Source organism: Anomalospiza imberbis, chromosome 5 (assembly GCF_031753505.1).
Source record: "Anomalospiza imberbis isolate Cuckoo-Finch-1a 21T00152 chromosome 5, ASM3175350v1, whole genome shotgun sequence".
Taxonomy (NCBI): domain Eukaryota; kingdom Metazoa; phylum Chordata; class Aves; order Passeriformes; family Viduidae; genus Anomalospiza; species Anomalospiza imberbis.
The window spans coordinates 33,125,842-33,139,356 of NC_089685.1; the positions used below are offsets into that span (position 1 = coordinate 33,125,842).

Here is a 13,515-nt window from a genome sequence, read left to right on the forward strand (position 1 = left end):
TAAAACACCCCACAAAAGCGATTATTTCTTTTGTTCTCTTCTTTTTCTAGTGAATTACCTAGGCGGGACCTTTTGGCCTCCGTCCAGTTGGGTAGCCCCAGTTTTGAGGTGAAGTACCGAAGGTCCTGTAAGGTGTCTTTACCAAATTGAGGAGAGAAACTTCTGGGCTTTTTGCCTTTTAAAGGAGACAAAGAATAAATTGGTCACTCTGTCAACAGGGGACACATTCCTACAGAGTGGTTTACATTAGATATTAAGAGGAAATTGCTTACTCTGAGGGTGGTGAGATGCTGGAACAGTTATTCAGAGAATTTGTGAATGTCCCACCCCAGGAGTGCTCAAGGCCAAGGTGGATGGGGCTTTGAGCAACCTGGTCTAGTGGAAGGTGTCTAAGCCCATGGCAGGGTGTTGGAACTAGGTGATCTTCCAGGTCCCTTCCCACCCAAACCATTTGATGATTATTTGACTGATGATTGTAGTACTTTTTTAATGAGGGCAGAGTTTCACTTTATACAGAATGCCAGTTTAAGCAGTGACAAACCACATTTAAAAAATATTATGAAAATGCTTTTTTATAATAACTTTTTCTTCAGATTATTTCCAGTTCATAGCTGAGCTGCAAAGCCTTGAATGTGGAATTGGTGAGATGTTTCTATGCCAGCAGTTCCTGTGTCAGGGAAGGAACTCCTAGTGCTCATTAAGACTTTGAGAATGAGGTTCTTAATTTTGAAGAAATACATATTAAAAAAAATCCCATTGCCTCAGATGACCTATCAATATTTTGAGGCTATTTCTTGCCCCTATTAGCTCAGTTGGTCAGAGCATGATGTTAGTAAAAGCAACGTTGTGGATTCAATGCCCATACAGACATTCACTTAAGAGTTGGACCTGATGACCCCTGTGGATCCCTTCCAACTCAAAATATCCTGTGAATATGTGAACACTGAGCCTTTCCACACCTTAGTCACATTTCTAAGTCGAGTTTCTGCTTGATAATGACATACTCTGTGATGTGAAGCCATTTAACTAATTTTTCTTACTTCCTATGCAGGCAGTCTTTTTTGTCTTATATGAAGTCATGGTCTAAGAGATGCTTAAATTCATGCGGTCTTATTCACTGGGTGGTAGAGAGAAAGAAGATTGTTGTGAGATCATAGTCCATCCTGCTCCAAAGAAGGCTTTGTTATAGCAGTGGTGAATTCTCGGCTGGAGATACGAATCTTTTGACATTATGGAAGACAACCTAGACAATAAAATAAGACACATAATTGACTTCTAGATAGCAAAAGGTTAGTATGAGACTTTCCCCCCTTTGATGAGGTGCAGTGTATCCCTAAGCTAGGCTAGAGATTCTGCTGTTACAAGAACATGTGTTTGTTTAAATTAAGTACTACCAGGTCAGTTTGGAGCTAGCAATGGCTGAGGTAAAATTTAAGTTGTGTATTTTGAATGATGAATGAAAAGGTTACTATTTATGTAATTACAGAAGATAGCACAGATAAAAATTCAGTTTCTTGTTCTTGGAAGAATAACATAATTTCAGTTATTTTGAGTCTTTACAACTTTTGATTGCTCTATCTGTGGTGTTACTGCTTCATGTGAAGCACATAGTGAAAATTTACATAAGTTGCGGTTACTTTAATCTTCCAAACTGCCTTAGCTTCCTTCTGGAGGTCACAGATACTATTTTATAACTTGGTAATATAAAATACTTTCCTTCTTGAACATGTTCTGCATCTGTGTGGGCAAGAATGTCACCTGAGAGTGTTCATTGTTTCAGTGGTCTAAAGAGCCTGAAGGGGCTTTTATGAGTATGAAAAAAGGACTATTGACCTCTCCTTTAAAATTCCTAAACTTGGGAAGTGGATGAAAGACATTAATTAAAAGCCTTACAATCTTTATACCTATACAATTACTCTCCAGTGCAGATGACCAGTAAAAGAAATCATCTCTCAAAACATGAACATTTTGAAAAAAAGCAGTGATTGTTGAACTTTTCTCCTCCGACTAACATATGTTCTTTTTTTTTTTTTTTCTTTTGCCAATTTTTGGTTGTTTGCTTCTTTTACTTTTCAATTCAACATTTCAGGAAAGGCATAAAATCATCTCACATGCTTGTACCAAATGCATTTAAAAAATCACTAAAAATACATTCTGTCTTCCCAATGTTCAGACAGGTGTGTGTTTTCATTTCTTTAGACATTTGTCTAAGCAAATAGTGTCCTTCCTTGGAATTTCAGAGTCCTGTTCTTTTTTGATATAAATGGATATGACAACATTTATTTGAAAGAGACCACAACAGAAAATTAAGCCATGATACTTGTTTTCTAAAATTTATATTAGCAAACTTGATATTTCACTCATTCCCTAATTCACTTCCACTTCTGTTAAGGTATATTAAAAGATATCATCTCAGCTAAAAAAGAATTTTGACTTCATCTGACATTTCAGACTACTTAAAGGAAAATCTTTTTTTCTCTTTGAGGTCCAAAGAGGAACTTTTATCAGGTAAAAAAATGGCACCAGGTAAAATAAGGGCATCTCTAGGGAAAGGCAAACTTAAATTCTTAGCAGTTCCCTTTTTATGATCTCAGATAACAGGTGTTCAAGGACTTTAAAAATCAGTTTTCCATTTGGCTGTTTACTGTGGCTTTGTTAGCCTCACTGCCTGTTTTATGTACGAGGAAACTGAGCACTGAGGTTGTTTGCAGTAAGACTGGGAGGTGGTTTTATGCCTGCAATATTTGAATCCTTAGGGTTTTTTGCTAGCACAGTTATCAGCAACCGTGCATCCAAACACCTGACAGAAAATCAGGTAAAGAAAAGTACAGGCACTCATTCTTGCTCCTGCATTTCTATTTTCACCATTGAAAATGTTGTGAATGCAGAAGGAGAAGCTGGGCCTCACCTCCATTGAAAGTGTACTCCACAAGGTTAATTGCCTTGCCCAAGGAAATCTGTAGGAGAGCCAGGAATAGAACTCGGATTTCCTGGCAGCTTGCCCTGTGCCTTCAGCTCAAGGCCATCCTCCTCCAGTAAAGCTTGCTTGAGCATACATTGGATGAGGCAGGAAGGGAAACATTTCACTTTTCAATCCTGTGTTTTAAACCAATACATTTTTTTTAACCTATTTCTGTAAATTCAGGTGTGACAATTTCAGTATCTCTGGTATGTGTCTAGCTGGTGGGCAATGAGGAGAAGGAGTAAGATATTTAAAAAGTCTATATATCATCCCTCCAGATACTTGAAAGACATGTAGATGTGGACCTTAGGGACGTGGTCTAGCAGTGGGCTTGGCAGTGCTGGGTAATGGTGATCTGATGATCTTAATTCTTTTCCAACTGAAATGATTCTGTGATTATAGGATTCCATATACAGGATAGAATGAAGAGATTCTGGACCGGAAGGGTTTTGAACCAATCCCACATACAAGCCTGAAGGATATTTGATGCATAATGATGATATTTTTTCATCTTTGTACCTTGATTATTAGAAGTCCAATACTGATTGATTAAATGACAGACATAGTAACAAAAATGAGGTGACTGGTTCCTTGAATGTTTGGAATATGGTTACTCTCCTTTTGAGCATTAGCCAATCTGAGTCATAGCTGTGGGACAGGGCCATTCCAAGTCACCTCATCTAGAAATAGATGAGTCACCTCATCTATTTCCATTCGCTGTCCTCTTGAAAGGAAGCGCTGCAGAACGAATGAAAACCCATGTTTTAATGTGTGATCCAGAAGAGAATATTTGGAGTCAGGACTCCTAGCTTTTCATAAAATTTCTGACTAATTGGGCCTTTCCTTTAACATAATTTAATTTAATTTAATTCTGCTTTATACTGCAAGTCCCCATAGTGCAATAGCTCTGCAGGAAGATACCACATTTTTTCTCTGCAAGAAAAGGCCATCTTATAAATGGCATTCAGTCCCTGTGTGGGTGAGTTTACTCCTGTCAATTAAGAGATACCATAATAATTAAAGGCAGGTAATATTTTTGGCTTTGTTCTGCATTCTGTACAGATCCAAGCAGGCAATGTGGATGCCAAAGGAATGCAGGGTTGATCCTCTTCTGGAAGAGTTTGGGGGGAGGCTGGTACTGTGATAATTAATATTTGGAGATTACTTTCAGGTGTTTGAATGAAAGTCATTATAAGCTTTAAGTGCAAGTATTGTTATTTCCTCTTCCTTAATCCTACTCTAAGCCTCACTTCAAATTACTGTTCAGTGTTACATTTTAGGTATGAGGCTAGATTTTCAACAAGAAGGTGTGCTTCCTCCATTAAATAGCTGCAAAATATCCTCACCAGGATTCGTCTTCTAATTCTGTAGCACACACTTAGTGAAGAAAAATATTTTCTTTTTGTCTTTGCTGTTTTGAATTTCTTTTGTGCTAGTTCCCATTTAAAATATAAATGGAACATAGTTTACAATAGCATTTACAAGTCTCTAAGTGAGATATTCATCAGACTGCAAGGGAAAACCAAAATAAAAGTAGAGGGACAAGACCCTGACATTTGAAAATTGTGACTTCACAAGCTGAATTGCTTAAATAGCCAGATTAGGATATGTAGTTTGATGATTTAAAGATGCAGTAGTGACACTGCTGCTAGAGGAGGAAGAAATTTTTTCAGGTCCAAGAGATATTTTCAGTCTTGGGGGAAAATGGGAAACATGGAGTCCTGGGAAGATGAGAGTTTGAATGGAAAAGCCTTATGTTGAGATGCATGTAATTGTGGAGTGGAGGCCGATAATGCTGACAACGCTGTTTGTTTTGCATTCCCGTGTTGCTCTCTGTTCAGAATGGTTCTAGTTGCACAGAAGATGCTAAATAGCCTTACTGTTACTATAGGCTGTTCATGGGATATGATTTCCTTTGCAATACAGTGAGACAAGGAGGATGCTTGGGTTGTTTTGAAGTTGCAGTGATTTAATTTCAGGAAGGAAATCTTGCTTCAGCACAAGGGCAGCCACCAGCCACCCTGTGCTGATGGGAGGGGGAGGTGGATTTATCTCTCAAATGCAGGCATCTCTGGATTTCATCCTTTTTCCTTCATGGCACAACATTGCAGGGAATCCATTACACCCAAGCTATAGGCTGTGTCACAAGGGTTTTAGGTTCTATCATCCATCCAGGACAGGCTCCTAGAATATTTTGGAAGTCTATGTATTATCTCCAGAGTTATTTAAAAAAAAATATAGATGTGGTCCTTAGGGACATAGTTTAGTGGTGGACTTGGCAGTGCTGGGTTAATGGTTGGACTTGATGATATTAGAAGTCTTTTCCATCCTAAATGTTGAAAACTGGCCTTAATTAGTACTCAAAAATTGTGTAGCTTCTTCTCTGTATGGCATTTCAGCTCCAGGAGAAGGGCTGGAGCGTGCTTCTCTTTCAGAACACAAGAGCTTGTGACTGGGACAATTATATGGGAGGTGTGGATTTAAGTCTTCATCACATTTGCTAATAGATAGACCCCCTGTGAACGGTCTTGTTCAGAGATGCTGATGCCCAGGCTGGACCTGAGCACTGTGAATGGTGCTATGCTCTGTCCTGGTAATTCATAGCTCTGAACGCTTCCAGGGATGGAGCTAGATTTTGGATGGCTATTGGCTGAAACTTGAAATGGAGTGGAGTTTTAGTGGGGGGGGTAAAGCTAGCTGCCTTACATTATCAATTCTGCGCATGTTCACCTAATTAAACAGGGAGGGCTGGAAGGTTAGTAAGAAAATACTAGGCAACTAAGGAACTTCCCCATATAGCTGCAGAGAATAGATGGATCAAACTCCTCTCTAGTGAAATCTCCACATACATAAGATGTTATTTGTGTGTTTTATAGCATCGATGCTAGAATTTTGCTGGAAACAGCTTGCTGCAATCTATTTGCATGTGATACTAATTCCTTCTCTTGCCAGTTTAAATTGTATTCCCCGTTATCATTCTAAGTATTGCAGAGTTTCAGGGGTTTTTTTGGCAGCTCAGTTATATATTTTTATGAGTGCTATTTCCATAGCAGTTTTAGGAGACTAGTAATGAATAATGTATGTCTTTATTCTGCTTTTTCTTTTCACTTCTTTAAAATAAGCTCTCTGTTTTCAGTTTGTTTTACTCTACTCTGTCAATCCTGACAACTGTTGAACTGTGGAACTGCACAGTCAGGCTTCGGTGCTACTTATGATGATTTAAATAATAGTACTAATAAGTTAAATTTGACTGTATGTCTGTGTTGGTGTCAATGGGAATGGCGCTTGGATGCAGAGGTTCATTTGTTTTGATCAAAAGTTATTTGCCGATGGTGGCAGTCTCCATTTTGGAGACTCAAAGATAATGAGTGAATTGGCACAATTTAGGGTTTTTACATGCTGTCTGTTCTGAGTAACTGCTGAGAGGTTAAAAACAGTTAGACTGGTAGTTTCTGTATGGAGCAGAATTCATGACTGTACCTAATGTATTACCAAATCCATTTTGACTGTTATCAATTATCCTAATAACAATTGGAGCCTTTTACAAGATGCAATAGAAACACATATGTGAGCTTCACTGTTATGATCTTATCAAAATGCATTGTGTTAACATATTCTTTGGGTTTCTTTAGTATTCACAGAGAACCCATTCAGGCTCTGGCTGCTTCTCCTCTTTTGTTACCTGTTAATAATGCTAAATGTCTTGAGAAATCTGCTTGGGGACCCTCCTTCCACATTCAACTGTTTATTTGGGTTTTGAAAAGAGCATCTCACACAATTGACGAAGTGTATACAGTACTTGGATCAAAGTATTGAATATGTAGAGGAGACAAGGTGCCCTCTGTCATGGCATGCACTGTTGCATTAATTAATGTTCAGTAACATTCATAAACTATTTGGAGATGTCAGAGGTGTATGAATTTTTCAAGGTACTTCTGCAAGCTTCCCATTCAAGTCAAGAACGACTATTCAAGCGATTGTTTCGTCGAGCTTTATACGTAAGTCTCATTGAGGTAGGTAGACTGACAAATGGTCTACCAGTGAGACATGATGCCCCTGGTCTAGTAGACTGAAGATCTACTAGATCTAGTAGATCTAGTAGATTGAAGATCTACTAGAAGATGTGTGATAAAATATTAGGTTTGTTGAAGTCAGTGGCCAAACTCCTAATGAAATCACTTGCCTGGATTTCAGCTCTTCTCCCCCTGCCACCAGTGTGATACATAACTGTATCTGCTGCTTGGTTACAAGCTCTATAAATTGTGCAAGTAGCCCTGTTTGCACAAAACTCAAGTAATTTGAGGAAGACCATTTGTACATGTTCAACAGAAACTTTATGGCTACTTAAATAACAAGCAGTATTTGACTAAATCTGTGAATACAATAAATTTATTATTAATGTCATTTAAGTTTTGAGCAGTCGCTGCGTGAGTAACAGGTGGACTGGATTTGTACAGAGATACGCACAGAAGATTTTTATTTTTGATTTTTTAATTATAAAGCAACTTGTATGCCACATTAACAGTAATACTTCTTAAAAGGATAACTTCTTCTTTAATAATTTCTGTGATTCTATGAACTATTTGAAAAGTGAAACATGAACAGATCTGTACTGTAACCTTCATCAAATTTATTAAAGATACATGAAGATGTGATTTTGAAAATGCCTGAATTATCTTGCTTATTCCACATGCATAACTTTCATTGAGCTGTGGTCATAGGTAGATACATACTGAGGGTGTATTAGTCACTGAAACAAAATCCTCTTAAGGTGAGTCTGTGTAAAGTAGTGCCTCCACTGAAGTGAATCCAATAGCAAGACTCCAGCTTACTTGGTTGAAGTCAGGCTTTCTCTCTCCAGAGGCTTGTAAATGGTGATACATAAATTGGAAACCCTTTCTTAGTTATGATAAGAAAAAAACACCTATTATGGTTTTGAGTAAGGGAAAGAATTTGCCCTTTAATCTGCAGCATATCTTGAGGGAGAAGGTTTTGCACACTGTACTTGTTTAAAGTAGAACAAATCCTTTAGGTAAAGACAATATCCATTGCACAGAGAACAACAAAGAAAAATTATGCTATAACTGAAGTTCACATATGACCGCAGAAATGTTTCAAACTTATATTCTTAATAATAATTTTGTTCCAAGCAGAAAGGTGCTTTATGTCTTTCACTGCTCATTTCAGGCAGTAGGTCTCAGAACTTTTGTAGGCAAACCAGATACAACTGCTTTCCAAGGAAGAGGTTGTTAATTCCATTGTACCAAATCAAAAAAAGGCTATTTACAGGAGAAGTTAGAGTTGTCATGATCTTTTTTCATAATTAAAAATCACTGTGGTTTTCTTTGCATGGTTAAAATTTCAAATAGTAATTAAGTAACGTCCCAGAGCAAGTTTTGTGCATTGCAATACACCTTTCTTCACATCCCTGAAACCATTATCTTGAATGTATAATAAATGAGAAGCAGAACTCTAGTGATAAATTTAGTTTTCCCAATTTTTTATGTGTTAGTTTTCCACAAAGCTTTTAATGACCTTAAAACAAAACAAAACACCCCCCCCCCCCCAAAAAAAAAAAAAGTGGAGGAATTCTGTCCTTTTTAATCACTTCTGTGAGTATTGCAGACACTTTGCACAAGTATAGAAGCACAGGTGAACATAGCTGTATCCATTCTGTGTTTGTCTTCTCTGGGTAAACATTTGAATCCATAGCTTGCCTTCCCTCTTCATTCAGGGCTACATAAATGTCATGGATAGAAACTTTGAAAAAGTTCTCATTTTCAGTAATTCAAACTTGATCAGGCTGTTGAAAAATTGGAAAAGGTGTTTATTTAATTTAAAGAAAATGTGTGATGGTTTATTTGGAAGATATCTAACAAAATAAATGTCTAATCCAAGACTAACTATGAGAATATGAGAAATATGAGAAATTGCAGGTAACCTTTAAGAAAATCAAACAGTAAAGACTACCAGACAGGCAAAAAGAAGGAACAAAGAGCCCAAGTCTCTGTAAGACCTAGAGTAGTGGGGAATTGTCACTTTTGGATTCTTAGTTTGAATTTGATCTCTCACTATCTGTCTGCTCAGTTGTGTCCAATGGGCTGGTCTCAGTTTTTAGTCCAGGATGAATGAGTGTCTAAGTTATCCATTTCTTATTTTGCACGCCTGTCGTAGCTCCTCTGCCTCTTGCAGTCTAGGAGACAGAAAAGAAAAATAATTTTTCTTCTTTCAGAAGCAAAGGTAATGTGTAAAGCTCTTTTGTTTACAGCAGTTATGCTCTGTATATCAAGGCTCAGGGTAACTCTCTTAGTTCCTGGATTAGATACAGTTTAGGAGGTTAAATGTAGGTTATCCTCTTTTTGGATTGTGTTGCTCAGCTAGATAGCTGGGGATCTCCCAGTAACTAGTTCATTATGGTTATCTTGCTTTATTGAAGACAGAATAGCCAAACTCCAGAGACAAAAGCCATGTCAGCTTGAGGAGGAGGGCAGAATCATGGGAAGTTTTAAGACAGTTCAAAATCACTTCATTCCCTTCATATCCTGTCTTAAGCTGTCTGTCTGATTTTGCACTTCCAGAGAGTGCAAAGAGTTGGACCCACAGCTTGTGATTTAAACTGCTGCTGACATCAAGATTGAATTTGGGTGGCAACACATCAGCACCGTGAATGACTTATGAATAAAACAGAAATTTTAAGGGACATTTTCATACTTGGCTTGAGTGAAAAGTAGAGAATATTATTTGTGCAGATGGAAATGTCCATGCCCACTGAGGTGCAGTGTTGTCTTTGCTAATCTCAGATATATTTGTGTTTGAGTGTGGATTTTCTCCTTTGCACAGTGGTTCTCCTTTAGCCAGTCTGTTAGTGAAGTCATAACCACACAGCTGACCTCATAGTCTGTAATCATGGAAAGTATTGCAATCTCACAAATACAGTCTCTGAATGATGGGAAAATGAGCTGTAAGACAGGAAGTTGCTGTTTAAACTCGAATCAATGGCAATTATCAGAAACAGAGAAAGTAATGAGACAGTTCTGTAGGGCCAAACTGATTTTTGGTGTAGTACTGCTGAAGGCCCTTGAGTTACCCCAGGGAGGAACTTACCCCCCTGCATCTGGAATGGCTTGATGGCAAGCACAGGGAAGAAGTGAATTTATGCTCCAGTTTAATACATTAGAAAGTTTTCCCTTGTCTGAAAGTCTTCCTTTATCTCTGAATTTCCAGGCTCTTGTGGATTTATATTAGATCTTTAATGTTAGTTCAATGTAATTTTTTTTGGTGTTTGATGTCTTTTCAGTTGTTTTTACAGATACATATTTAATGAAAGAAAAAGCTGTCTTCCATTAAGGAGGTTGCAAAGCTTTCATGAACACTGAATAGCTACCAAACGCAAGGTGTCTCTTTTTTCATATTGGTGGTTGTTACTTGTGTGGCTGAAGCATTTATTTCAAGAAGATGCAAGTATCTCTTAACGAACATTTTATCACCTCTTTTTCAAGGCTAAATATTAACTGCAATTTTTACTTTTTTACCAAATGATTGCCTCACCAACTCTATATGCAGAGTGTTTGTAACCTCTTAAAATTAGTGATCTGCAGTATAAATAGAACATCAATACATTGTGCTTACCAAACCTTGACAAATAATTATTTGTAAGACAAGTGGAAAATGGAATAAGTTACATGTTGTACCTATATGCAATTTTCTCACCCTTATTCAGAAGATACCAGAATTCCCTGTCAGTCAGGCCATGGGGAGTGGAGGCTTTTGAGGATGCAAGTGAATGAAGGGTGTTATTTGTGCACAAGCCAAATTCTCAACAGAAACAGAACTTTGTTTTCCCTCACTTACATGGTCTCCTGAGTCCATGGCATTTCCCCAGTTGTGTCATGGTGTAAGAGAACAAGAATCAAGAGCCACAAGTTTTGGCAAGGGGAATTCGCGTGTAGTGAGGAAAAGAAATCCACCATAGAAGGGGGTAAGCAGGGGGCATACTCTGTAGAGAGACTGAGGAATCTCCCTCCTTGAAGAAAGCTCAGGCCAACCTGATCTAACTTCTGATTTAGAAGTCAGTGTAGCTTTGAGTAGAAGGTTGGATGCGATAAGCACCAGGCACCTTTCAAAAGAAAATTTAGATGTTTTTATGCTATACTTGTCAATGTATTTGAGCCTGTTGTATCTCAAATATTTTAATGACTGAAAATGCCACCAAGGTGTACTTCCTTCTTCACCAGTAGTGAAAAGGCAGTATTTGAGTTTTGACTGCTTACAGGGTTTTTTTTTTTTTTTTTTGTGGCAGAGCAATCCTGGAATGAATAGTAGAGTTGCCCTAGCTTTGCTTTAATTGCCCATCTCACTCAGTGCTAAGTGAAGGGAGAAGAACTATGAACCTTAAGTCTGGTTAAGTCTGGAAGTCTTGGTGAGAGCCAGATGGCATCCCAGTACTGCTCTTTGTTTCTGAGAGAAAGAGATTTCTCCTCTTTATTAAGTGGATTTTTTACCCCTTGTGCTGAGCATCCGCTGCTCTTTGTCTTAAACAAAGGTGAAAGACAATTTCATCTGTGTTTCTGCTGTGTTACATAAAAGAGTAGAACCAGGGGACAAAAATCTATCCAAGCACCCTGTGCTTGTTTTGTGAGGGATAAGGCAGGGCACATGGCATAGAGCTGTGCTCCTGGCAGTCCTACTGGAGGCCTGTGAGGGGAAGAACCAGGGGTCAGCACATGGATGGACTATGAAAATGGGAAAACAGCATGGGTCTGTGGCTGCACACCCCATACTGATCATGCATATAGCCACAGCCTCTCTCCTCTGCTCTGACCTCACCTGCTACAGCTGGCTGAGGGATCTGCCACTCCACTGCTGCAAATAGCTACTGCCAGACTGGGACAGGGAGGTTGCAGTGGTCAGTGATCTGATGGGAAAGATCCTTCCTCAGGCCCTATCAGGCAAAAGTTTCATCTGAAAGCTTATGTTTGTACTGTCATGTTGACCCTGCAGCTGGCCACCTTGGCTGTATCCTGTGATTTACTGCACCCGTGTGACTTGCCAGAGAGAGAGAGTTCACCAGTCTGAGCATTAGGGTGTTTCATGGCAAAGATGTGTGGGCACCAGTTACTCTGATGGAAGTTGGAGCAGGTCAGCACCACGAGGAACTGGTTTTAATTTGGCCCAAAGTACATCAAGGAGCTTATTTTTCCCGCTTGGCTAAATGCATTGTTTTCCAGGGGAAAACGTTATCCATCCATAGATTAGCCACAGAATAGTTGTTTTGTTGTCTTTTTAGAAAGAGAGAGAAGCATAAGGCTCACAGTAGTTTGAAATTAAGGTCCTGTGTTCTGTATCTTATCAAAATGTAGCAAATATATTCCTATCCAGTAGATTTTATGAATGTTGCCCCTGGACCAAAAGTCATGAAGGAAAATTCTTCTGTCCCTGGTCTGTGTCAGCACTGTGTGAACATATGTCATAGATCAGGTCTGGAGGAAAGTTTTTGTTTTCTTTTTTTTTTTTTTTTCTTTCTATGCATACTTGCAGTAAAACTTTTTTAACAGTTCATCTGTTCAACTTGTTTATTCCCTACTTGCAGTTTTACTAATCCTTATTTTTTGTGACATAATGATTTCCACAGCAACCAGTTGTGAGATTGCAAACAAAGGGTTATGACTTCAGGTGCAGAATGAACAGACAAGCTCTTAAGAAACAGGTTTTCAGACAAATGACCCTATTAATAAATAAGAGGGTTGAGTAAAAATCCCCAAACAGATGATGTGCAGTACCGACAGAGGTGATTCAAGCTGAACCATTGTTAGGATTTCCTGTGAGACTATAGTATTGTTTAAAAGCCATAAAAATACATGAATCTGCAAGAAATTATTTTTCATCTCTTTAGAAATGCATAGTCAAGTTGCTATTTAAAGCTGCTGTGTTTCTCAGAACAAAGTTGCCTCTTGACATGTGTGTTGTTTCAAAAAAACACAAACCGCCAAGTGGTAACTATTATTGAAAAAGACACTATTGATTCCTCAAGGACTTTATTCTGAGTGTGATCCATGTGTAGGTGAGTTTCTTGCAAAAGCTTCCTCAGATTATCAGCAACAAACAATTCTGATAAACTTCATTACATTCACAGTTGGAATGAAGGGACATGGTGAAGAAACTCTATTAGCAGTAACTTTATGCTTGACGATATTTCCTACATCTAACTTCACTTTGGATTTACAGCTCTTCTTCCAGTTCTGCTGCTTAGTGGGACTCATAAACCCTACTTGAAAGAGTAAAGAGTGCTTCTCGGTGTTGAGGACTGTCCCCCTAACATTCCCACCAAGCAGACAGATTTTTAATTCCTCCCCAATACACTGGAGCTGTTAGTTTAAGCAAGACAGGAGATGCAGGAGTGAGTCTGTAACAACCAAGGAGTTTCTGGGGCTTTGCTTTTATGTTCGTATCCCTGTAGTCCGTGTTCTTCTTCCTTGGGCAGTGTGTTGGGAAAGATTACAAATCACAGCAGCTTTGTGAGCTTGTTTCTTATGCTGGCTTCTGACAGAGATGGA

The 13,515-nt window shown here is 38.5% G+C and overlaps 1 protein-coding gene across 4 annotated transcripts in view; it reads left to right on the forward strand.

Moving 5' to 3' along the window:
* Positions 1–13,515, forward strand: part of HMGA2 (high mobility group AT-hook 2) — a 110,836-nt gene that overhangs the window by 16,238 nt on the left and 81,083 nt on the right. The window contains exon 4 of one of the 4 annotated variants that reach the window (XM_068190138.1): positions 9,541–10,147. The exons of the other annotated variants lie outside the window; for them this stretch is intronic. Within the exon in view, the coding sequence (XP_068046239.1) occupies positions 9,541–9,588 (48 nt within the window). The 3' untranslated portion in view covers positions 9,589–10,147. Of the gene's footprint in view, positions 1–9,540; positions 10,148–13,515 lie in introns of those variants that run through there. 4 annotated transcript variants of the gene reach the window in all.